Below are 26,422 nucleotides of genomic sequence, written 5' to 3'. Positions count from 1 at the left end.
TCTCCCAATATAAAATTTTCCCCCGAAAAACTCAACCCCTAAAAATTTTCCTCTCCACAGAAAATTATCCTCATGGAAAATCCCACCAGTAAAAACTTTACCCCCTTCACCCGAAAAATATATGCATGCTTCCCAATAGCAAACACTATACGTGAACAATGAGCAAATTTTGTAACTCAAAGACCTTTCCCTAGGGGCCTTGGAGGGGGGCATTATATCTCTAAAGGTATAGTTATTTGGCCTCTGAACTATGCTGAACAAAATAACTATGTCTAAATTTTAATCGGACGATTTTGAGAAAAAAAGGGAATAGAGAAAAAGGCTCTTGAGAAACAGCCTCTGGGGCTTTTAATTTCTGTTTGAATTAGCCTCTCCCGATATTCTAGGACCACAGGGTCGATACGATCATCCCTGGAAAAAAAAATAACAACAAAAAAACAAACAAATAAACACGCATCTGTGATCTTTCTGCAGGCAAAAAATACAACGATTCCGCATTTTTACAGATAGGAGCTTAAAATCTCTACAGTAGGGTTCTCTGATATGCTGAATCTGATGAGGTGAGTTTTGTCAAGATTCTATGACTTTTAGGTGGTTTTTCCCCCTTTTTTCTAAAATTACAAAAACATTTTCAGGCTCGTAGTCTATGATGGGTAAGATTAAACTTAATGAAAAAGCCGATGGGTAAGATTAAACATCAGCATAAAAAGCCGATTCTTTTGATGTATCTATTGTTATCAAAATTCCATTTTTTAGAATTTCGGTTACTATTGACCAAGTCGCTCCCTATCTACGGTTCGTTATAACGAACTGTTTGATATCTTTATATATAATAGTTTACAGGGCATATAATATAACAACTGTCAAAATGTTAACTGATAATTTCTAGTGTATTGAGAAGCCATACCAAAAAGTAAATTTTGGTCTTATAGTCGAATTTTACCGGGAACCGTAGTCCCGAACATTGCTGCCAGCTTTGGCTAGTTTCCAACAATCCACTAGTTACCAACCAGACCCTCTTGTCACATATTTTGCAAGATCCTTTCTCGACGCAGCCTGCCCCGTGCACTGTTTGCTGATATGGCAACCTCCTTCATCTGCAACATGACGCACTAGCTCGGGCCGTGCTCGACTTCGAACCCACCCTCTACTTATGGAAAAGTCCCAGAGGACCCCCCCCCCCTATTAAGTGTAAAAACGGAGCCGATGAACTCCTTGCCTAAGCCCACATGCCATTGGAAGAAGCCGTGAGTCTGGCAAGCGATAGGTCAACCTGGAGGTGCCTGGTCTCATCGTACTCTAGACCGTCCTGGCAAGAGCCGTAAGTCAAGTCACCGATTGTAATTAGAAACATTAAACTAGCAAATAAGTTTAAACAAATAATCCCAATTTAAACACAATGGATGAAACATGCCGTATTTGGAATACTTAATATATTATAGGGGTCTAACACTAAAACCAGGCAATGTCAAAATAAATGCCGCTAGTTTTTATAGCTGTCATAGCTTTCAAGGACATATAAAATGAAAGCTTACAATATAATAACATTTAAATAGGACTAAGAAAATTGCGTTTTGGAAATAGGGTCATATATCTTGAATAATATTTATTGCCTTCTATACCCCGAATCGAAAAAAATGGCAATAATTTCGGATACAGGGTCTGATTCTATCGGAGTAGGTAGTCCGTTATAATGCTTCCAGGGTCAGCAAATTTCCAAAAATTCATATAATAACGATGGAAATGGCGAATAAATTCCTACCAGTTTGCATAAATTCGGTCTCAAGAAATAGTTCTTGGTGACGAACTATAAGTAAAGAGCGACTCGGCTGAATAGCAACCAAAACTCTAAAAAATAGAATTTTGATAACAGTAGATAAATAAAAAAAAATTGCCTTTTTATACTGATTCCAGATCCATAAAACTCATGAATTTAATGTTAAACTATCAAAAGGTAACTAGCTTAGAAAATTTGCCAGACTTTCAAAAAAGAGAGGAAAAACCTACACAAAATTCAAGCAATTTTACTCAAAATTTCACCATCAGATTCAGCATATCAGAGAACACTCTTGAAGAGGTTTTAACCTTCTATCTACGAAAATATGGAATTTCCTATTTTATCACAAATGCGTGTTTTTTTCCAGGGGTGATCTCATCAAACCAATGGTCATAGAAGGTTGGAAAAGGGCTCATTCAAACAAAAATTAAAACTTCTTATGCCGATTTCAAGCAGTGGGGTAATTTCGTCAAAATCCTGGGGGGGGAGCAAAGTTGGAGCTAATTTTCCCAATTCAAGCGAAAATGACAGTGAAAACTGAATTGCTGAACCATATAGCACCATAAAGGCAAAGATATACTAAAGACAAGAGCTAAGAGCTCATATGGCACTTGTGACGAGGCAAGAAAAGCTAAGAGCCAAGAGATCATATGGTATGAGCTCTAACAAAATTCTATGAATCGATAGATTGATTTAAAAGGAAAATAAGAGGCTTAATGCCAGTCAGGATTTAAAATAAGAGCTCTGAGTCACGATGTCCTTCTAAATATCAAAATTCATTAAGATCCGATCACCCACTCGTAAGTTATTAATACCTAATTTTTTCTAATTTCCCCCTCCCTTTAGCCCCCCCCCAGATTTTCGAATCTGGGAAAACGACTTTATCAAGTCAATTCGTGCAGGTCCATGACACGCCTACCGATTTTCATCGTCCTAGCACGTCCAGAAGCACCTGACTCAACAAATCACTGAACCCCTGCCCCAATTCCCCCAAAGAAAGCGAATCTCGTACGGTTCCGTCAATCACATATCAAGGACATTTGCTTATTCTATTCACCGCACTTCATCCGGATTCCTCCACTCCAAATGTTTTCCAAGATATCCCCCTTCAACTCCCCCCAATGTCAAAGATCTAGTCGGGGTTTGAAATAAGAGCTCTGAGACATGAATTACTTCTAAATATCAAATTTCATTAAAATCCGATCACCAATTCGTAAGATAAAAATACCACAATTTTCCCGTTTTCCAAGAATTCCGGTTTCCCCCTCCAACTAACCCCAATATCACAGGATCTGGTTGGAATTTAAAATTAGAGCTTTAAAGCACAAGATCCTTCTAAATATCAAATTTCATTAAGATCTGGTCACCCTTTCGTAAGTTACAAATACCTCAGTTTTCAAAATTACCCCCCCCCCCCAACTCCACCAAAGAGAGCAGATCTGGTCCGATTATGTCAGTCACGTATCTTAGACAGGTATTTATTCTTCCCATCCAGTTTCATCCTGATCTCACCGCTTTAAGTATTTTCTAGGATTTCCGGTCCCCCCAACTGCACCCCCCCATCACGCTGGATCCAGTTGAGATTTAAAATAAGAGATCTGAGTTACGGGGTCCTTCTAAATATGAAGTTTCATGAAGATCCGATCACTCCTTCGTAAGTGAAAAATACGTCATTTTTCTAATTTTTCAGAATTAACCCCCCCCCCCCAATAAAGCGGATCCGTTCCAATTATGTAAATCACGTATTTAAGACTTCAACTTATTTTTCCCACCGAGTTTCATCCCGATCCCTCCAATTTAAGCATTTTCGATAATTTTAGGTTCCCCAACCCCAAACCCCCCCAATGTCACCAGATCCGGCCGGGATTTAAAATAAGAGCTTTTAGATACGATACCTTCTAAATATCAAATTTCATTGAGATCCGATCACCCGTTCGTAAGTTAAAAATACCTCATTTTTTCTAATTTTTCAGAATTAACCTCCCCCAACTACCCCAAAGAGAGCGGATTCGTTCCGGTTATGTCAATCATGCATCTAGGACTTATGCTTATTTTTCCCACCAAGTTTCTTCCCGATCCCTCCACTTTAAGTGTTTTCCAAGTTTTAGGTTTCCCCCTCCCAACTCCCCCCCAATGTCACCAGATCCGGTCGGAATTTAAAATAAGAGCTCTGAGAGACGATATTCTTCTAAATATCAAATTTCATTGAGATCCGATCACCCGTTCGTAAGTTAAAAATACCTCATTTTTTCTAATTTTTCGGAATTCTATTTTATCTATTTATTTGCACAGACAATGGGACAGCGAAGAATGTTGTATATTCGCATGTTTTACGTAGTTAAAGACATATCTATATATATAAAAATAAGTTGTCTGTGTGTGTGTGTGGGTCTGTCTGTCGGGTGACGTCATGTTTGTGTGTCGACTGACGTCATGTTTTCAACTGACGAAATTACAGACCGGGACATCGGGACACAAATGACGACCGGGACACCGGCACATAGGGAATATAAATGACGACACTCAAAGAGAAAGCGACCGGGACAAAAGGAATGTTCGATTAGCAATCACCATCAACAAAGCACCGGGACACAGGGAGTATAAATGACGACCAGGACATAAGTAAAAAAAACTAAAAAAACTAAAAAAAAAGGTAAAAACTACAAAAAAACTAAAAAGAAAAAACAAACTAAAAACTAATAAAAAAAACTAAAAAAGCTAAAAAACTATAAAAAGAAAAAAAGGAAAAAAAAATGAAAAATAAAGGAGAAAAACAAAACTAAAAAAAAGAATGTATATACAGACCGGGACACCGGGATACAAATGACGACCGGGACACAGGGAATATAAATGACGACCGGGACACAGGGACACAACTAAAACGGGGACGCCGGAGGGCACAGGGGGATATAAATGACGACCGGGACACCGGGACACAAGGAATATAAATGACGCCCGGAAAACTCAAAGAGAAATCACAGACTGGGACACCGGGACACAAATGACGACCGGGACACAGGGAATATAAATGACGACCGGGACACAGGGACACAACTACAAAGGGGACGCCGGGGGGCACAGGGGATATATAAATGACGACGGCGACACAGGGGACGGTCGATTAGCAATCACCATCAACAAAGCTCAAGGGCAATCATTAGAATCATGAGGTATAGATCTGAATACGGATTGTTTTCCCATGGACCATTATATGTTGCATGTTCAAGAGTCGGTAAACCTGACAATCTATTTATATGCACAGACAATGGGACAGCAAAGAATGTTGTTTATTTGCAAGTTTTACGTAGTTAAAAACACACACACACACACATATATATATATATATATATATATATATATATATATATATATATATATATATATATATATATATATATATATATATATATATATATATATATATATATATATATATATCTATATTCACAGGTGGGACATAGGGACACAACTACAATGGCGCGTAACTAATATGGCGCGTAACGACTTACGCGCGCGGGGGGGCTTGGGGGGGCAAGAGCGCCCCCTCCAACTAGGTGTTGGGGTGGCGCGAAGCGCAGCAATCACCATCAACAAAGCTCAAGGGCAATCATTAGAATCATAAGGTATAGATCTGAATACGGATTGTTTTCCCATGGACCATTATATGTTGCATGTTCAAGAGTCGGTAAACCTGACAATCTATTTATATGCACAGACAATGGGACAGCAAAGAATGTTGTATATTCGCATGTTTTACGTAGTTAAAAACATATGCATATATATATATATATATATATATATATATATATATATATATATATATATATATATATATCTATCTATATTCACAGGTGGGACATAGGGCCACAACTACAATGGCGCGTAATTAATATGGCGCGTAACGACTTACGCGCGCGGGGGGGGCTTGGGGGGGGGGGCGAAGCGCCCCCACCAACTAGTATATATATATATATATATACATATCCATGTCTATTCACAAGTGGGACATAGGGACACAACTACAATGGCGCGTAACTAATATGCCGCATAACGACTTACGCGCGCGGGGGGGCTTGGGGGGGGCGCGAAGCGCCCCACCAACTAGGCCGGTCGGGATTTAAAATAAGACACAAGGTCCTTCTAAATATCAAAATTCATGAAGATGGTCTAATCGGGGAAAACAACTTTATCAAGTCAATTTGTGCATATCCCTGACAGGCCTACCAATGTTCATCGTCCTAGCACATCCAGAAGCATCAAACCCGCCAAAGCACTGGACCCCACTAACTCCATCAAAGAGAGCAGATCCAGTCCGGTTACGTCAATCACGTATCTACATTTGCTTATTCTACCCAACAAGTTCCATCCCGATCTTTCCACTCTAAGCGTTTTCCAATATTTCCGGTTTCCCCCTCCAACACCCTCAATGTCCCCAGATATGGTCAAGATTTAAAATGAGAGCTCAGAGACATGAGTTCCTTCTAGATATCAAATTTCATCAAGATCTAGTCACCTGTTCTTAAGTTAAAATGCCTCAATTTTTCTAATTTTTCCGAATTAACACCCCCCCCCCCCCCAACTCCCCCAAGAGAGCAGATACCTTCCAATTATGTCAATCACGTATCTAGAACTTTTGCTTATTCTATCCATCAAGTTTCATCCCTATCTCTCCACTCTAAGCGTTTTCCAAGATTTCCGGTTTCCGAAATTTCTGTTTCCCCCCTCCAACCCTTTATGTCCCCGGATCCGACTAGAATTGAAAATGGAGCATCTGAGACATAAGGTCTTTCTACATATCAAGTTTCGTTAAGATCCGATCAGCCATTCGTAAGATAAAGATACCTCAATTTTCCCGTTTTCCAAAATTTCCGGTTTCCCCCTCAAAATCCCCTCGATGTCACCAGATACGGTTGGGATTTAAAATAAGAGCTCTTAGACCCGATATCCTTCTAAATATGAAATTTCATTAAGATCCGACCACCCGTTAGTAAGTTAAAAATAACTCATTTTTCTAATTTTTCCAAATTGACCGTCCCCCCACTGTCCTAGATGGTAGAATCGGGGAAACGACTATTTCTAATTTAATCTGGTTTGGTCCCTGATACACCTGCCAAATTTCATCATCCTAGATTATCTGGACGTGCCTAAACTAGTAAAACCGGGACCGACAGACAGACAGATAGACAGACAGATAGAATTTGCGATCGCTATATGTCACTTGGTTAATACCAAGCGACATAAAAACGATTAACCAAATCACGTAAGTTTTGAGTAGGCAAAAATTTAACCGATTTGTTTAGTAGAGCATGGAAACGTTTAGGCTATTGTGAAGATAACTGAGATAAAACCGCAATTTCTGATGAGTTAGGACAATGCAGCTAATGTGTGAAATTGTCTCACATTAACACTGCATATTTAAATGTATATATATTAAAGAATAATTAATAGAGATATTAACTGGCACCAATTACTGAATCAGAAAGTAATCATTTATTTAAAATAAAATTAATAGGAATAATTCATTTATTTTCATCGTATAAAAGAAATGTTAACTGTTCATGGGAATTGAAAAAAAAAATCTCAACACAATTTATGCTGGTCAGAAATAGGTCAAAAGCAGTTCTGGTCAGGACTGCAGAATTTCTACACACTGAAAGAAAATATACCATTGGGAGAACTACCGTCACCTGCTTTTGTTTTAAAGAGTCATGCTTTTGAAAGTCAGCTTTGATAAACTGGTTGCAAACCAACTATTTGCTTTCTAATCTAATGAAGTTAAACATGCATATACTTTATAACATCAACAAAACTTCAAGGAATTTGAAAGTTTTATATAAGACTCATATATAGGCATATACAAAACTCCTTGTTGTTTTTTACATATCATGATATAACCGCTTAGAGAAGGCTAGGTAAAATTTCCTCTTATGAGGATCGTCCAAGGCTCGTCCAAATTATGAGCAGAATTTGTTAAAATGCACGAATAATATCTATAAGTATTTATAATTTAAATAGATTTTTTGTTCAATGCTGGAATCGAAATGTTGAAATTTCAGCTGTTGCCTCCATCAATCAATCTAAAATCCTTCTCGGGGCATGGTTGCCACGATTATGCAAGCCAAGATACCGAAAGCTATTAGGCCAAATCGTAGCCATTGTTTTCTGATCGGATTAATTCGTTTGATTAGCCAGTTTAATTTTTACTATTGCAATTGGCAAAGATGCCCAAATTGGCAGAAAGTCTGGGGCTACCTCGACAGAATAAGGCCCTGAAGTCTAAAATTTATTCCTTTGGTTTGCTTTTGGGTATGTTAGGCATTAAAACACTCAAGAATCCATGAAAATATTTACCAACTGCTACAGAGTTTTAAATTTAATTGCTAAATTGTAAGTTGTTATTTGAAAAATCTTTGAATGCTGTAATATCTGATAATATTGCCAAAACAAACTTGTACCCACTCATTCATTTTGATATTGCCTAATTTTTGCATTATAACCTCAGAATAATTACACAAAACAACGAGTTTTTTAAGCTAAAAGTAAGGAAAAATATTAAAACTTTGATAAAATATCTTTGGGAAAAAATCAGCGTGAGAGGGAGGCTGGTTTTCCCCAATCTTTTTGGTCACTTAAAAGGGCATTAAAAGTTTTAATTTCCGTTTGAATTAGCTCTGTCCCAATCCTCTAGGACCATTGGTTCGATACGATTACCTCTGGAAAAAGAAATAAACACGCATCCGCACCTCTCATTTATGTGACCTCTCATTTATTATCTCATTATTTATGTGACCGTGACCTCTCATTTATTCGCACAGAATACAAAATTCACACTTCCGTAGATAGGAAGTTGAAACCTCTTCATTAGGGTTCTCTGATAGGATGAATGTCATAGTTTGATTTTCAGTAAGATGGATTGAATTTTGGGGGTGTCTTTCCTCTTTATCGAAAGTCAGGCAAATTTCCCAAAGATCACAGCTTTAGATGGGTAGCATTAAACTCAATGAGTTTTATAAATCTGGCATCAGCATAAAAAGGCAATTCTTTTGATGTATCTATCGTTCTCAAAATTCCGTTTTTTAGAGTATTGGTTTCTAATTGGCCGATTTTTTCATTAATTACAGCTCATTACCAAGAACTGTTTGATTAAGCCCAATCAGGCAAACTGGGTGTTGAATTTATTAGCCATTTCAATCGTTGTTATATCAATTTTTAGAAATCAGCCAACCCTGACAGCATTATAATGGGCTACCCGCTCAGATAGAGCCCGACCTTTAATCCGAAATTATTGCCTATTTTTTGATTCGGGGTATAGTAGGTATTAAAAGATTCAAGATCTGTGACTTTCCTAAACAAAATTTCCTCAGCGCTATTAAAATAGTATTATTTTGTGAGCATGTCCCTGAAAGATAAGACAGCTGTAAAAAACTGGCGGCATTAATTTTGACATTGCCTGGTTTTAGATTTAGACCCTTAAAATATATAAGTATTCAAAATTCAACATATTTCATCCATTTTGTTTAAATGGGACTTATTTGTATAAATTTATTAGATACTTTAATGTTAATCATTTCGATCGGTGACTTGACTTACAGCTCTTGCCAGGACAGCATAGAAAATAATGAGACCAATCGCCTACAGGTTCACCAATCGCATAGTAGGCTCGCAGCTTCTTCCACTGGGATGTGGGCTTAGGCGAGGAGTTCGTCAGCTTCGTTTTTACACTTAGTAGGGGGGGGGCGTCCTCTGGGACATTTTCATCCATACAGGGTGGATTTGAAATCGAGGACGGCCCGAGCTGGTGCTTCATGTGGCAGACAAAGGAGGTGGCTATACCAGCAAACAGTGCGCTGTGCAAGCTGCGTCGAGAAAGGATCTTGCCAAGTACGTGACAGGAGGGTAACTAGTGGGTTGTTGAAAACTAGCCAAAGCTGGCAGCAATGTCCGGGACTACGGTTCCGGACTAGTAGAATTCGACTAGAAGTCCAAAATTTACTTTTTGGCATGCCTTCTGGATACACTAGAAATTACACACTCTAGTTCTCGTGAAAATATTTTGTGGTTGCGATTTTTGCAGGGCCTTAGGTTTAGTTAATATATTGAAAATTATTATATTATTATGTCCTGTAAAAGTATTATATATAAATGTATTATAATACAACGGGAAGATCGCAATTATTTTGTGTAATTCTAATCTTAGGATAATTCTTTGATCATTCTTTTGCAATACGCTGCTCAGAACTTTGTTCGTGGCCTTTAAGCCATGATCGACTTCAAATGTAATGGTGAAGGTCACATGGTGCACTACTACTACTAACAACTCACTGCAGCACAAAGCCACTTGATGCCCAAACAGCTAAACGCACTCCTCCTTCATCCCAAACTATTTAAAGCCTTCCTCTTTACACCCTCCAAAGGATTTACAATTTCGCTTAATTTCTTCCTTATGATCTCCGCCCACCGAATTCAGGGACGACATGGTTGGCCAAGAATGAAGATCAGGGCTGGAAAAAGGATGATTGGAACAATTGGTCCCAATCGGGTCCCACTTTTGAAAGGGCCCCTTATTGCAATCAAAATGAACAATTCATTTTCGATATTGTTAAGTGTTCTTAACAATTCCCGTAAGCGTTGTTCCTGGGGTCCAGGCTAAATTCAATAAAAAAAAACAATGTGATATCAACAATAAATCAGGATAGACTTGTCGGCCGTCCGCGAACCCCCTGAAAATTGTTGCATAACTGCAAGGGGTACACATGCCACAGTTTGAGAACCACTGACCAGGACCATCAAAGGTGATAAGACCAATCCAAGCAACTAAGGCAAAAGGCACTGAAACATTGTCTGAAGCAATGATAAACGAAAATAAAGACAAACGAGATATGTATTTAAAAATATTCGCGAAACCAACGATTACAACAAGCCAAAAACGAAATTGAAGAATATAGAAATATGCAGTTAAAAAGATAAGTGGCAGCTAGAATCACAATGACTCGAAAAAGCAAGTGAAGAACAAAAATATGCGGTTACAAGATATGCGACAACGAGAACCAGAACGAACCAAAATGAAAATGAAGAAGAGAAATGTGTGATTAGAAGATATACAATTGTGAGAACAAAGAAGTATGCTGTTCGAAACGGGAATTACAAGCAACAGCTGGAATCAGAACTTACCAAAGATGAAAGTGAAGATCTAAGAATTGTAGGGTTTGTCAAGAACAAGAATTGTAGCAGACACGCTAAAACAAGTATCAAGACGGTCAAAATGACAGTGAACTGTGCTGTTAAAAGACGGCGAGAATCAGAACGAGTCAAAAATGGAAGTGCAGAAGAACACATAAGTACTTGTGTACGAAATGGTACACACTCAAGAACAAAACTGTTTTATCTGTCTGTATCAAGATCCAATTAGCTTACTCTAAGCGGAAAACAAGTGACGGGTGGCAGAATACTATGGACTTGTATAGTTTGGGCTATATATTTGCATATTAAGGGGTGGGGTGCTGGTAAAGTATCTGGACAGCATGAAGTTAAAAAACAATTCTTACTTCATAATACACAGAACAAACACAACTAACGCATTTTGCGTGCAGACCCGCTAATATAGCCCAAATGTATTTCTGAAGTATTATATTTTCATTATATTTTGGTATATTCGTTAGGATTGACCTAATTTCATTTCTCTAGTGTGTACCATTATGTACACAAGTACAAAGAAAAAACATTATGTTAAGAGAACAACACCATCACAATTTTAGACGCCAACAGATTGTGGCAAAAACCCAGTAAAAACCGACAAAGATGGCGTAAACTACGCAAGTGTTATTTACAAGTTATTGGGATCCTTCAACTCTGTATGTATTAACTGTGGGGTCCTCCATTATCCCACAGGAAAAGTAGCCAACAAAGATGATTTAATTGGGGCTGCTGCCTACTTGGTCGAATTGCATTCGAATTATATGCTGGATTTGAATTTTGCTTAAAAATTTAATATATAAAAGAATTTTAAAAAAAATTCCAATCGGGCCCCACACCTAGTCGATCCGGCATTGAGGAGAATTTTGAGAATCTTTCATCTTTCATCGGCAGAATTTGTCCAAGTTATCTCAACCTTTCTCTCATTATAGCCCTAGAAAGCAGGATAGAACCACATTTATATGTTGCTTGCAATATGTCTAGAAAGCATGAAAAACCATATTGTATTTCACATGCAACATGCCGTGCTCCTGAATGATATATTCGGATGAAAAAAGTGCTAAAACACTTTTTAAATTTGAAAACAAAAATATAACTTGTCTTTTCTTTTATTTGGGTTATTTCGTAGACATTGGTCTACCTAAATAAGTACTGGGTTATCTTATTATTATCCAACCTATATAAATCATTCAAAATAAATTTTTACAGGAAATCATTTATCCGATTCAATCCACAAATTTGCCCTGCATAGTCTAGTTTACCGTTTTTGAACTGAGCACTATAGTAGTCAAAGTGTTACCTCATGATATTCAAAAAATATCTATATATTGTATTTTCAGAGACGTTTCCAGTTTGCCCCCCCCCCCCTCTGTATATCATTATTTTAAAGTTTGTGACAAAATCGTTGGTATGAAAAAGTAGTAGTAGGTTTGAAATCTTACCTCGTATGCGTGGACTGATTCAACGTCTACAAACTCAACATACTCCATAGGGAAAATTCCCGCTTTGCCATTGAGCATGCCATACAAGTATCCTGAAATAAAAATTAAATTTACATTCTGTACACTGGGTCACAAATAAGGAAGGGCAAGGGAGCGATTGCCCCCCTATACCATATACCCTATACCTTTGCCCCATAGATCTTAAAGAATACTTATTTGGCATAAATTCTCCCCTCCTACACGTAAGTGAATTGGCACCGCTGATTCAGGATCAAGGTGACCAATTTTACTGATCCCCCAAGACCTTGTCATATTAATGAGCAATCTTTTTAATTTGATCTTTGCAGGCCACAAAATTTTTGTTGTTGTTGTTACTTATTGCTAGCTATATATTGTTACATTGTTACATATTTTAGCTTTTCATTGTCACTGAAATATTATTGTTACGGGCCACAAAAGATATACAAGAAAGTGAATCAAAATGAACTTTATTGTTGACTATATAGATAGAAATACTTTATTGCGTGGTATAACAAATTATTAATAAATTGTGCAAACAATTTTCCGAGTTTGGGAAGGCGAATACATGAAAAAACAGTTAATCTGTATTAAAAATGATAATACTCGTAGGAAGACTAAATATTTTGAGATGCTGGAGACGCCTGGACATGACCCCCTCCCCTCTACCCAACGTAAATGTCAGATGGAAAAAACACTTGAAAAGTAAAAAAAAAATCAAATTTTATGGATAATGCTTTTAAGCAATCCTAAAACACTAATTTTTTCAGTATATATTGGTACTTAACTAAAATAGCCAATAAGTTATTTGTTAGTTGTTTTGGGGAGATTGGGGATAAAATTCGACGTATATTTCAGAAAGAAGACGAACAATTCGGCGTTTGCTTGGTAGGCTAATAATATAAATCATAAAAAACTCAAAGACCAAACTGTATAAATTAGAACTGAACAATTGCTAAATTAAATATCTTAGTTTCTTAAATGACTTAACCCTTTCTTTCTAATGGCAAGCCTTCTGTCTACTTTTAATTACAAATTTTGAAGAATTTCTTCTTTTTTTAAATTAAAACTGATCACCGTATCATTAATTAAAACTGCATTCGATTCAAACCTATTCAGTTCAATCTCCATTCAATTCAACCTAATCAATTGTGTGATTAGTTACATATACAAACGGGGATTGAGTTAAATGGGGTGGGACTGAATGGAAGGTTGAGCTGTATGAGGTTGAATTGATTGGGGATTGAGTTGCAGGATGATTGGGTCAAATGGGGTTGAACTGAATCGAGTTGATTTGAATGGGGGGAGGTTGAAGGGTGTTAAGCTAAACGGGGGTTGAGTTTCACACACACCAACCACAATATGTCTTAATACACATCTCTATTTGGAATATTCTGCCGATCAGCCATTATGCCAATTCTGCAACGTTTGTGGTTTCCAATCTTCAAACTACCAATACGGAACGAGTAAACAAGTCCCCTTTGAAATCAAAACCGTAGATCGGTCTTCAATATACCAAATGAAGACGCACCTTTTTGCCTTTTGAATCAATAATTGAGTTAGAAATACCGGACCAAAGGGTGGCTTGCACGCTTGGGACGTGCGGTTCAAGTTGCTGATTAATTTGTTTGGAACGAGATTCAGCAGTGTAACTCTGCAAGCCCAGTCAAAGTCAACCCAGCTCCAAATGGGCTCCAGGACAAATTTGGATAAAAGATCCAGAAAGCGTTAGGGGACTTAACCCCATCCTCACATTGCACGTCCGACCAAAGGCGGAGGATCAGGAGGTCGGTTTCTGTGCTCGATTGGTATCTGCATGTGAATTTTTTTTTCAAACAAGATTACAAACAAGTAAAAAAAAAAAACACATACCAAATAGATACCAAATTTCGAAAATTAACACAATAGGCAAAATGTTCTAAAGAGACATAAGAAGCTGAAACTTAGAAACAAAGAAATTGAAACTAAACGCATCCAAAACCGAGATTGTCATCTTTTACACCGGTAGACCCAACGGACAACATGATTTGTCATTTACTCACAAAGGAGAGTCAATAAAGGTAGCCCCTCGATATCAGTATTTGGGAAACGTGCTCGCAGCTAAACCCCAGAAGTGTGCCGAAATAAGTCAGCGGCAGCGGACACACTTATGCAAGTGGTTACGTGCCGCCGGCGCCGCCGAAATTGTTTTCGGGTCCTTTCAATTACTTGAAAGTAATTGGGTCTCGGGTCCTAGTCCTTTCAATTACTTTAATTTTGATGTTTCATTTACCTTTTCTTTCAACATAATTTTTTTTAAAGAGAACTGGTTCCAGCGTTAGGGGAAAGGAATTGCAGTAAGTTATATCCTCCTCCTGGTTACGTCAACGATTTTGACGTTCATAAGAGACTTGCAGGTAGTTAATACTGTTTGGATAAATGAATGCTACCTGTTGAAAAAATAAAAAGTAGATGATAGCACTAAAGAAAAAAAAGATTACGATAATATATATCCGTATTAAAAAGTGAGCATTAATTCAATTTGTTAGTTTTCTTTTTGTAACATATTTTCACAAATCAATCACATCATTTCATATTTCTGGAGAGAAAAACAGCTCGGTTTTTAAAACCCAGGTTGAACAATGCTTCAAGTTAAATAACGATGAGAAAAAATTTAGACAAACAAGGAAATCAAATTCTGCAGAGGCAAATCTACCTTTTAAAAATCCTGGCTAGTTCCTTCGTGGTACAAGTTAAACCAATAAAAAGAACAAGCTTTTTAGTGTGGTAGTTTATATAAGTAACCTCATAAAATGTCCCTTGTTTAGCTTATTTGCATTTAAAAATGTGCCAAAGAGAGATAAAGGTTGCACATCTTCACCACTTTTGCGTCCAAGTCTAATCAGGCACGTCAATTGAACAATGGGGCTATTGCCCTCCCCTTCCCGTAGATTCCGTAGAAAAATGCCTTTTTTTGACAATTCCATTGAAAAACACCTTTTCTGGTAATTTTACTAGAAAAAGAAAAGAAAAAGCAACAAAATGGCCAAGCCTCAGAAATTCTTTCTTCTACTGTTGATTTCGCTCCTGTACTATAAAATTACTAATACTACTACTACTACTAAGAACAACTCACCGCAGCAACAAACCACCTGAGGCCAAAACAGCTTCGCGCGCTCCTCCACCTTCCCAATCTACTCAAAGCCTCCCTTTTTACACCCTCCCAGGAAGTTCCCATTTCCTTTAAATCTTTCTTTCTGACGTCCTTCTATCCCAGATTAAACAAACAAAACAAGTTTTTTTTTAGCTGAAAGTAAGGAGCGACATTAAAACTTAAAACGAACAGAAATTACTTCGTATATGAAAGGGGCTGCTTCCTCATCGACGCCCCACTCTTTACGCTAAAGTTAGAGTCTTTCTCTCAGCTTTGCTTTTTAAAACAGTAAAAAACTTAGTAAAAAATTAAAAACAGTAAAAAAATTTCTCAGGCTCGTAACTTTTGATGGGTAAGACTAAACTTGACGAAACTTATATATTTAAAATCAGTATTAAAATGCGATTCTTTTGATGTAGCTCTTGGTATCAAAATTTAATTTTTTAGAGTTTTGGTTACTATTGAGCCGGGTCGCTCCTTACTACAGTTCGTTACCACGAACTGCTTGATGAGGACAACCTGATTTCCGTTTAGCCCTCCACGGTTGGCCGAAAAGGAAAATCTTCAGCAATCTGTCCTCCTGCATCCGAAATGTTCGGGTAATAAAAAAAAAAAAAAAACCACTAACGATAACATCGCTAAAGTTTACCGAATAATGCTAAATAGCCGTCAAATTAAAGAAAAAGTGATAGTAGAGGCTATGAACGTGTCCAGGGCTATGAAGCTTGCTTGTCACATATTCGATAAAGGTTTAAGCATGAGAAATATGAAGGTGTCGACCCTTCATATTATAGATATTGGGGAATGGACATTCTTCAATCCGATGTCGTTTTGTTTCACAATGGTCATCTCGTATTTTTGGCCTAACGGGCATTCACCCCTCCTTATTCGGAAAGGATATTTACTGAAATTCCAAATTCCTGTTCACCACCACATCTGCAACCATTCTCGTCTTGGACCATTTCTTGGACGTCACTTCTGCAACCATTCTCGCCTGGGACCATTTCAGTTATAGAGATTTAAAAGTAAGTTAACGCGAACATTTTCCAATCCCCCCAAAATTCTAAGTCGAGTCCTGTCTCAAGGTTGCCGTTAAGCCCATTTCACATAGAGTGTTATGGACACAGATACCATTAGCAGGGCCGTAGAACTTTCCGCGGTGATCAGTTGGCTAGGAGGACTTAGGAGGCGCAGAATTTCTACTCAGTGAAACACATGATATGGTATTTTCTTCATCTTAATAATTCATCAAGGAGCTTTCATTACGAAATTCAAATGCCCCAATATGGACTTCGGTTTTTATATGCTCGCAATTCTTCATCTTCACAGGCATTTTTTGCCAACTAGGTCTTCCGTTTTTAGGGGTAAAACATGCATTCTGTTCTTAAAGACAATATTTTATATATATATATATATATATATATATATATATATATATATATATATATATATATATATATATATATATATATATATATATATATATATATATATATATATATATATATATATATATATATATATATATATATATATATATATATATATATATATATATATATATATATATATATATATATATATATATATATATATATATATATATATATATATATATATATATATATGGCATAAGAAACCAACTATATTCACAAAATTTCTCATAGCGGCTACCTAGGAGACCGAACAAAATTTTACTAGATGGCGGGCATGGTTTTATCCTTTGCGCTGCTAGAAGGTATCTTCAATTCTTTTTATTTTAGCGAAAGGAGTAATTTAACTGTACTCTTAGTTTTTTCGTGCCATTAAATAAAAAAAAATCGTATCAAATGAAAGTAAAGAGTAACATTTAAACTAATAAAGGACACAAATTATTCCGTATATGAGGCGGGGTGCCCCCTCATCAGCTCTCGCTCTTTACGCAAAGGTTTTATAGTTTTATAATGAAAGTGTTTATAAATACAATTATGCTCCGGCAGTTTTTATTAAAAGTTGTTATTAGTATGGCGATCGAAAAAGTATTCTATGAAATACGAAAAAAGCTATTTATTAGCAATGTCCTTCCTCCACTCCTCTACAGTAGTGAGTTCTGGAATTTAAGTCAACAACAAGAGAGACGGATTCTTGCCTTCGAAAACAATTACTATCGGAGGATTCTGAATATTGACTGGAGAGATGACGCCACAAACCACAAAGTCCGATCTATCTCAGGCCAGCCCATGGTTACGGACATTATTCGGCAACGCAGGTGGCGATACCTTGGGCACGTGATCCGTGTGAAGGACTATAGGATCCCAAGACAGATCTTGGAATGGCAACCTCAGGGAAACCACAGGAGAGGTCGACCAAAAAACACCTTGTGTCACAGATATAGACGAGACCTGTCCAACATTCACACGACGATACAACCCCAATGGGAAGATGTTTTGGCGGCGGGGAACATGTGGGACGACTGGCGGCTCTTCGCGGATGTCCTGGCCTCTGGCGACGCAGGAGGATCTTAGGTCTGAGGACAAGTTGTTATTAAAAACATTGGGGACAAAGGTTTAAACGTAGCGTAAACAGCGGGTGGGCGTACTTTCCTTCTCTCTCATGGCATTCCTTTTGGGAACGACCTGCTTCTGATTTGGCTCCGAATGGAATCCAAAAGCAAAAACGCAGATAATTAGTGTCATCAACACTGAACACTGAAAAAATCAGCAATTAGTACCAACTCTTCAATTTTCAATTTAGCTTATTATGGGTTTCGTATCACTTTTAAGTAAACGGTCGCTGCCATGAATACCATGACACAACAACAAAAAGTTGATAATTTGTGTATGTTAAAGTGTCACATAGAATGATTTGCAAATACATGTGATATAAAAAATATACCTGACAAAATAAAGAAAACGTCATCTTAGCATCATTGCTGCTAGTCATGCGTGTACTACTCTGAACATACTTTTAAGTCCTTTTGCTTGGTCAAATAAGAAAATAGAGCAATAAATACAAAAAGAAAATGATTTTTCTTTCTTAATTGTAATATATTCGTGATTGTATGATTTTAGGTTACGAAAATAATTTCTATTTATAAGATGAATAAGTACTTTTGTCTGAAGCTTAAGCAAAAGAAATTCACATTTTTAATCAACGAAATACGTGCTCATATGCAAACTTTTTCTTCAAGATTTTGTGCTAATTAAATTTCATAACAAATTAAATTTCAGTGTTTGAAGCTGAGTACCCTTTGCTCTCCCTCGATATTACGAAATATTCTTTTCTTCTAAGTCCCTTAGGCCAATAGCTTTTTGGCAGCTGCAATCAAAAAGGCTAGGGGGGGCGGTTTCACGCAAATGTACAGGTATTTATAAGAGGTAAATGCATAGTAGAGGTAAATGTAATATAAAAGGCATTTTTCCAAAGCGTGCGGGGTAGGATTGCTTGAGTCTTGATTCAGTGGTGCAGTGAGTACCCTTGTCTCTAGTGTAATAAGGGCTTGAAAAAGGGCTCCTGAAAAAGTTTTCAGGAAGTCTTCTATTTACAGTTAAGGCAGGACAGACTCTCAAGGAATCTTTCTATACCTCCCATGTTAAACATTTGGAGTTTGCCTGACGTTCCTGAATTAGTGGTTTCGGTGGTTTTTATTTCAATAGAAATAAAAAAATCTGGTGAATATTTTGATCTAATCAAATCTTAAAGCCGACAATTATTTCTTTAAAATTCCAAAATAATTATAAAACCTGTTTCGAGTTTACATTCTAGATTGCTACACTTGACACTGTTGCTGTGGGGGATCAAAAACTAGAGCAAAAAATATTATATTCGACAATCAGAAACTTATTTCTATAATATATGTCCATGGGAGGACATGTATATATATATATATTATATATGTCCATGCCTGTCCATGGATTATTCTTTATGGTTGATTGTGTATGGCTATGCTGTTTGACCTATGTGATTGTATAGATGAGTAGGGTTAAGGCCTCATTCAAGTGCTGGTCTATATTAATCACTAATTTAGGAAAACAGTCTTCCTTTTCTCCTTCTATCTCCCCCCTTTTTTTCTTTTTTTTATTGTGTTTGTGCTGTTGCATTGGTGATTTCTCTTTTCGTTATATACTTGCTGGCTGTAGTCCATGCAAATACTATATATATTTGTGTTTTCCTTGTCTTTAGATTTTTTCGAATAGTATTTTTCGAATCAGTGGTAAATCACCAATCCCACCTCCAAAATCCATTGCAAAATTCAGGGCTGGGCAGACATAGCATTTTCACACTAAAAGCAGACTTAATTAATTCAATATGAGCATTATTTCGTCAGCTTTTAAGCTGTGATGTCTTTCTAGTTCAGGCTAACTTTTCAAGTTGAGAGATTTTCTCGGTATTTTATAAAATATATTTATTAATGCCTCCTAACGGAAGTTTCCGAAATTTGTGATCCTTTTAACGCCGGATATGCTTTTTTCCTATATCCTATATCCTTTTTCCTATCCTATATCCTTATTAGCTTTTCTCCTATATCCTTTTTTACGCCGGATATGGTATTACGTCACTTTTTTTCCTTTTTCCTTTTTCCTATCCTATATTCTATATCCATATTAGCTTTTTTCCTATATCCTTTTTTACGCCGGATATGGTATCACGTCAATTTTCAGAAACAAAATTATAGTACAGTTTCAATAAAAAATTACAGATAAGCAAATAAATATGCATATATACAATTGTTGTTCGTTTAGAAAGATATCCATTTTAAAATATAATTAATTCCTTGAATTTCACTGTTTTCATAGCTAATAGAAAAGCAAAACACAATATGCTTGAAAAAAGCTTATTTTCTAGCTCTAGTGCCCTTTGGGAGTAACGTAAGACCGTGCCACTGCAATTTTATGTTTTAAGACTATGTACCAGGGGACTGAGCATTGCTCGGTGAAAAGAGAGACGTTTTTTTTTCAAATAAAATTTATTTTTACATATTTGTACTGTCAAACTATTCTACATTAACGACAATCAAATTAAACTGTAACGTGCTTTTAAAAATTTAAATTACTATTCAATTCGATTGTCGATCGCTTAAGAAGGTAGATGTATGGTTTGGCTAAGCAAACTGTCTTTAACCAGCATTCATAGTTAAAAATTTTAAATATTTTGCCAGGAATGCGCCATCTGTTCTGTGAAGAAGCTCACCATATGCACATACACACTCATAAAACGCTGAAAGACTGCATAGCAACTGTCTCGTCTTTTCGCGTTTCGCTAAAAGACGTACGTTCTGGTATTAGGCATGATGATGTTACGATAGTGCAAGTGAAAAGATAGTATGCTGGTAACAGATACATTATTTGGATAAAAATGACAAACATGAGGATAAACACAGATAATAATGAACAGCGGAGCCAATTAACGAATGGTTAGGGGGACAAACTTGCAAGCATTTTTCAATGAGAGTACCCAAAAAAAAGGTATTTTTCAAATCTGGCGGAGAGGGGGGGGGGTAAAAATCTAGTGGTACGAACGTCCCCCCTACCCCCAATAGACTCCAATGATAATCAACATGATAGATAATATAAGAAATCTAATTGTATGTTAATAAGTAATTATTCGAACTTCAACAAAAGGTTGTAACTTCAGCTATTATAAGCAAAAGTGGAAAAACGTCTATACCTGGTCGTTCAATAAACGATTATTGAAAATGAGAAATTCAAACTCCTACCTTTTTCCAGATAACTGTCAGCAGGGTTTGCAACGCGAATCAGGTCACCTTTTCTAAATGAAAGAACTCCTGGTTCTTTTGTATTGCAGTCAGATAATGCTCTAACGAAAGTTTGTGAGTTCTGCAAGATAAAAATTGAAATTGAAGGAAGAGCTAGGAATAGAATATATTAGGAAAGAGCTATATATATATATATATATATATATATATATATATATATATATATATATATATATATATATTGAATTCAAACATGTCGATATCATTCTCTTATATTCTGAAGTACCAAAACGAAAAAATGACAAAGAAGAGGAAGACGAGGACCATAAAAGCCAGTATAAAACAGAAGAAGAAATTATGAAAATATCTTGGTCGATGCCTCTACTCAACCGTCCTCAAATAATAAAAAAAAAGAATAATAAAAAAAATGATAGACGTCAAAATGACAAACTATAAAACTAAATCTCAAAACAAACACTAAAACTAAAATAGGACCTTTTCGAAGCAACAATGAAAGGGTAACTGAATAAAAAATATAAAACTGATTGACAGTTCGTAAATTCATTTTACGTAAAGCATTCTTAAAGCCTAATCACCTACCAGCTGGGGTATTATCAGAGATTCTATTACGTTGCGGAATATAATTTTGAGGGTGGATATAAAAACAATCGGAATTAACAAGTTCATTATAAATGAGGCTTGGGAAAGTGTTTCCAACGTCTCTATTGAGAGCGACCTTTGGTGAATATGCCTTTTTGTTTCCACTGCCACCATGAAAACTTCCATGAGACCTTTAACAGGTACAATGATGGAGGTATTATCAAACAAAATGAAATGATGTGTCATGGACATGTTGAGCCAAGATGGAATCAAAAGTCCCAGGCCTTTGGCATAGCCCCATGGCTTTGTCGATTGAGGACCTGTGTTCCGATAACCTCTGCCCTTGTTGCTGCTGAGTTCTCCCAACAAAGAAATAGCCAAAAGAACAGGGAATTCTATAAATACCCTTACCTAGAATGGGGCTGGTTTTGTCTTTACCGCTTTTGAAAAAGCTCTGCATTGTATTTGAATTTTTAAGTGACACTAAGGTTACATTTTTTTAGGATTCTTCTCAGTTTGTCACTCAATTTTGGAATATACGATAGAACAGTGAAAAGCTTCTTATTGCCCACCAAGTATATGATATCTGTTGGAGGTTGTGGAGTCGATGCATTCTTTTCTGCTTTTTTCTTCTTTTTTCTAAGATGGATTCGAGTAATTCAGGAGTAAAGGTGGTCCTTCTTAAGTTCCTTACTCCAGGCACGAAATAATAAAACAAAATTCGGGGAGGGGGAACAACGAAACAAAATTATTTGGCAATTTGAATGCGAATTTTCCATGAAATTTTGTTCGTCAGTATTTGCTTTATTTACCGCCCCATATATCTGTAAAACAGAGTCGCCAGAAGACATGAATTTGTCACAAAATACGTTGAGTATGCTTACCGTATCAGCTTCTACAGCAAAACGTTCAATCAAATCACGAATTAAGGTTGCACGATGAGAATAAAGCGAAAGTTTTACACCGGATTTAAGTCGGATCTGTAAACAACTTGCTCTTGGTACTGACGTTTCAATGACATCTTCGAATCTGAAAAAGGAATTATGTTTAAGTCATCAAACAGTTCGTGGTAACCAACTGTAGTAAGGAACGATCCGGCTCAATAGTAACCGAAATTCTAAAAACAAATTTTTTATAACAATAGTTATATCAAAAAGATCGCATTTTAATGCTTATTTTGAATATATAAGATTCATTAAGTTTAGACTTACCCATCAAAAGTTACAAGCCTGAGAAAATTTGCCTTATTTTAGAAAACAGGGGAAACACCCCGTAAAAGTCACAGAATCTTATCGAAAAGCACATCATCAGATTCAGAGTATCAGAGAACCCTAGAGTAGAAGTTTCAAGCTCCTATCTACAAAAATATGGAATTTGCATTTTTTTTTCCAGGGGTTATCGTATTGACCCAGTGGTCCTAGAATGTAGTGTGAGGTCTCATTCTAACGGAAATTAAAAGTTTTAGTGCCCTTTTTAAGTGACCAAAAAATTGGAGGGCACCAAGGCCCCCTCCCACGCTCATTTTTTTCCCTAAGTCTCCGGATCAAAATTATGAGATAGCCATTTTATTCAACACAGTCAAAAAACCTAATAACTATGTCTTTGAAGACGAATTAATCTCCCAGAGTCCCCGTGAGAGGGGCTACAAGTTACAAACTTTGACCAATGTTTACACATAGTAATGGTTATTGGGAAGTGTACAGACGCTTTCAGGGGGATTTTTTTGGTTGGGGTTGAGGGGTTGAGGAGAGGGGGTTATTCGGGGGGAGCTTTCCATGCAGGAATTTGTCATTGGGGAAGAAAATTTCCATGAAGGGGGCGCAGGATTTTTTACCATTTTTTTAAAGAACAATGAAAAAATAAATATGAAACATTTTTTTAATTGAAAGTAAGGAGCAGCATTAACACTCAAAACGAACTGAAATTATCAGGCATATGAGGAGTTCACCTCCTCCTATTACCTCGGTCTTCACGCTAAAGTAATTTTATTAATATCAACTATTTATTCTACGGCCTTTGTGATTCAGGGGTCATTCTTAAGGAATTGGAACAAAATTTAAGCTTTAGTGTAAAGAGCAAGGTATTGACGAGGGCGTGACCCCTCTCATATACGTACTAAAAATATATGAGTGTAGAAGTCCGTTACGTAATTTAATTCGTAAGTTACGTATATCTTTTACTAATAAAAACCTTCATAACAAACTAAAAGTTCTAGTTGCCTTTTTAAATAGCCAAAGAATTGGAGGGTAACTAGGCTCCCTCCCACGATAATTTTTTTCCCAAAGTCACCGGATCAAAATTCTGAGATAGCCATTTTATTCAACATAGTCAAAAAGCTTAATAACTATGTCTCTGGGGACGACTTAATCCCCCAGAGTCCCCGTGGGAGGGGCTACAAGGGCAAGTGTACAGACGCGTTCAGGGGGATCTTTTTGGTTGGGATTGAGGGGTTGAGGAGAGGGGGTTATTCGGGGGGAGCTTTCCATGCAGGAATTTGTCAAGGGGGAAGAAAATTTCCATGAAGGGGGCGCAGGATTTTTTACCATTTTTTTAAAAAACAATGAAAAAATAAATATGAATTTTTTTTCAACTGACAGTAAGGAGCAGCATTAAAACTTAGAACGAACAGAAATTATCACGCATATGAGGGTTTCGCCTCCTCCTAATACCTCACTCTTGACGCTAGGATAATTTTATTAATATCAACTATTTATTCTACGGCCTTTGTGATTCAGGGGTCATTCTTAAGGAATTAGGATAAAATTGGAAAAAAGTGTTTTTTTAAATTAATCAGTGAATAAATGAAATCCAAAACGAACATAAATTACATTTACTAATCAAGTCAAACTTAAAACTACCACAAACAGGAGTAGGCTTAATGTCATACTGAAGCGAAAATGACGTTCTTGTCTTTAGGAGGCATGGGGCCGTTAAAGTCCCACAATACCCTTAACCTTTTTGGGGACTCCAAATCCAACATGCATCTATTTTAGAATAATAAAACTTATATTCAAACAATAGGCAACTTACACAACTTACAGCCCATGCCCCAAGGGATCTGAGGGGCCATGTCATCCTCGGAGGCATAGTTGTTGGACCTTTCAATTATTTTGAACAGAAATGACTATTTTAAAAATGTTATCGGATGTCTTTGGGGGAACGGAAGCAAAAAGGGGCATGAAAAGGGGGTTCGCTGACCTCTTATCATTATTGACCCTTAAGAAGGGTATAGAACTTTCAATCTATAATCGAATAAACGCTCTCCGAAGTTTCTACGACAAATCTTTCCATACTAAGTAGCTTGGGAGAAAAAACAAATTAGTTTTCCCAAAAATGCTAATAACTTCCTTAAAGACTTTGACAGATGATAATTGCAGTCACTTAATCAATCTCAATTTCTGCCTTCGTGTTCATTATTTCCATGAAAAATTAATAGTTGTTATGGCATTTTAGAGGTCAGCTTTGTATTACTGGAACATTTCCATGTTTACATGCAGTAGGCTTGGATATAAAAAATAAAGTTAAAGATGGATATGTGCCCAAAACGGAAGGGTTTATCTGAAACAGGAAGTTCATGGCATGAACAATACTAGGGATTTTTTGGGGGAGGAGGCGATTGCTACAGACAGGGTTGTATACAGGATTTTTTTTTTGGGGGGAAGGATTTTTTCAGGGGGGGTTACACAAACTTAAAAAAAAGCATCAAAGTTTTATGTTCATCTTTGTTACGTTTTTACGAGTCCAAAAATATATGGGTGGAGGGGGTCAAACCCCTGGATACTGTCTTGTCTACAATAGTTGTGATTAATCGAGACTTACATGCTAATATTTCTTGTTTTCCTATCTCTACTCTTATCAAAGGGGAAGGAGACATTAACCCGTGACCAGGGGTGTATTCCAGCATATTTTTGGGGGGCACGGGGCAAGAGGGGTCCATATTCAGATAGTTAAGGGGAATGGGCTATATAATAAATTTTCTCGAAATTATTGGGGCCAACAACCCCCCTCCCCAAACTACGCCCCTGTCCGTGACCCCTTACTGGCGTCCATCGTCTGAGACTTATCAAATATTATGAAGCACTTAATTACGTAGGGGTTATGTGCCTGCATGCATTGCATTAGGTTGAAAAAAGTTCTTCAAAGCAAAGAAGGTGATTCACACTGTCTCGAAAGTAGCTTCTGAATGAAGAGTCGGTAAATGTAAAGGACTTATCACATGCAGAAAATAATTAATGTCAATTTTAAAACCCCCTCGAAGACTCATTAGTCTTACGAATTCCAAAAGATTGTGTTCATTCGACTGCAGAATCTAAAAGGAAAAGAAAACAACTGTATAAACCACAGGTGCTTCTGGCCTCTCTTGCAGCAGGGGCAAAATCTTGACTACCATCCCCCCTCATCTTCCAGGAAATTTTTAAACCAAATTTTAACAAAATTTCCATTTATTCACAAACTTGTTTTCAGTTTATTAACTAATTAATAATTTTGTTTTTTATTTATTATTTATATTGTTTAATTATCATTAATTATTTTAATTTCATTGTTTTGATTACTATTATTAAGAT

General features: G+C 36.7%; 1 protein-coding gene across 2 annotated transcripts in view; it reads right to left on the bottom strand.

Annotated features, from left to right (window-relative positions):
* LOC136026549 (unconventional myosin-XV-like) overlaps positions 1-26,422 on the bottom strand; it is a 365,167-nt gene that overhangs the window by 61,653 nt on the left and 277,092 nt on the right. For both annotated transcript variants that reach the window (XM_065703235.1, XM_065703234.1), the window contains 3 exons: positions 22,742-22,886; positions 21,258-21,378; positions 12,412-12,503 (listed from right to left, as the gene is read on the bottom strand). In XM_065703235.1, coding sequence (XP_065559307.1) covers positions 12,412-12,503; positions 21,258-21,378; positions 22,742-22,886 — 358 coding nt within the window. The remainder of the gene's footprint in view (positions 1-12,411; positions 12,504-21,257; positions 21,379-22,741; positions 22,887-26,422) is intronic.

The sequence above is a fragment of the Artemia franciscana genome, chromosome 4, assembly GCF_032884065.1.
Source record: "Artemia franciscana chromosome 4, ASM3288406v1, whole genome shotgun sequence".
NCBI classification, from domain to species: Eukaryota; Metazoa; Arthropoda; class Branchiopoda; order Anostraca; family Artemiidae; genus Artemia; species Artemia franciscana.
The sequence above is the reverse complement of the archived record's forward strand: the minus strand, read 5'-3'. Positions and strand labels throughout refer to the sequence as shown.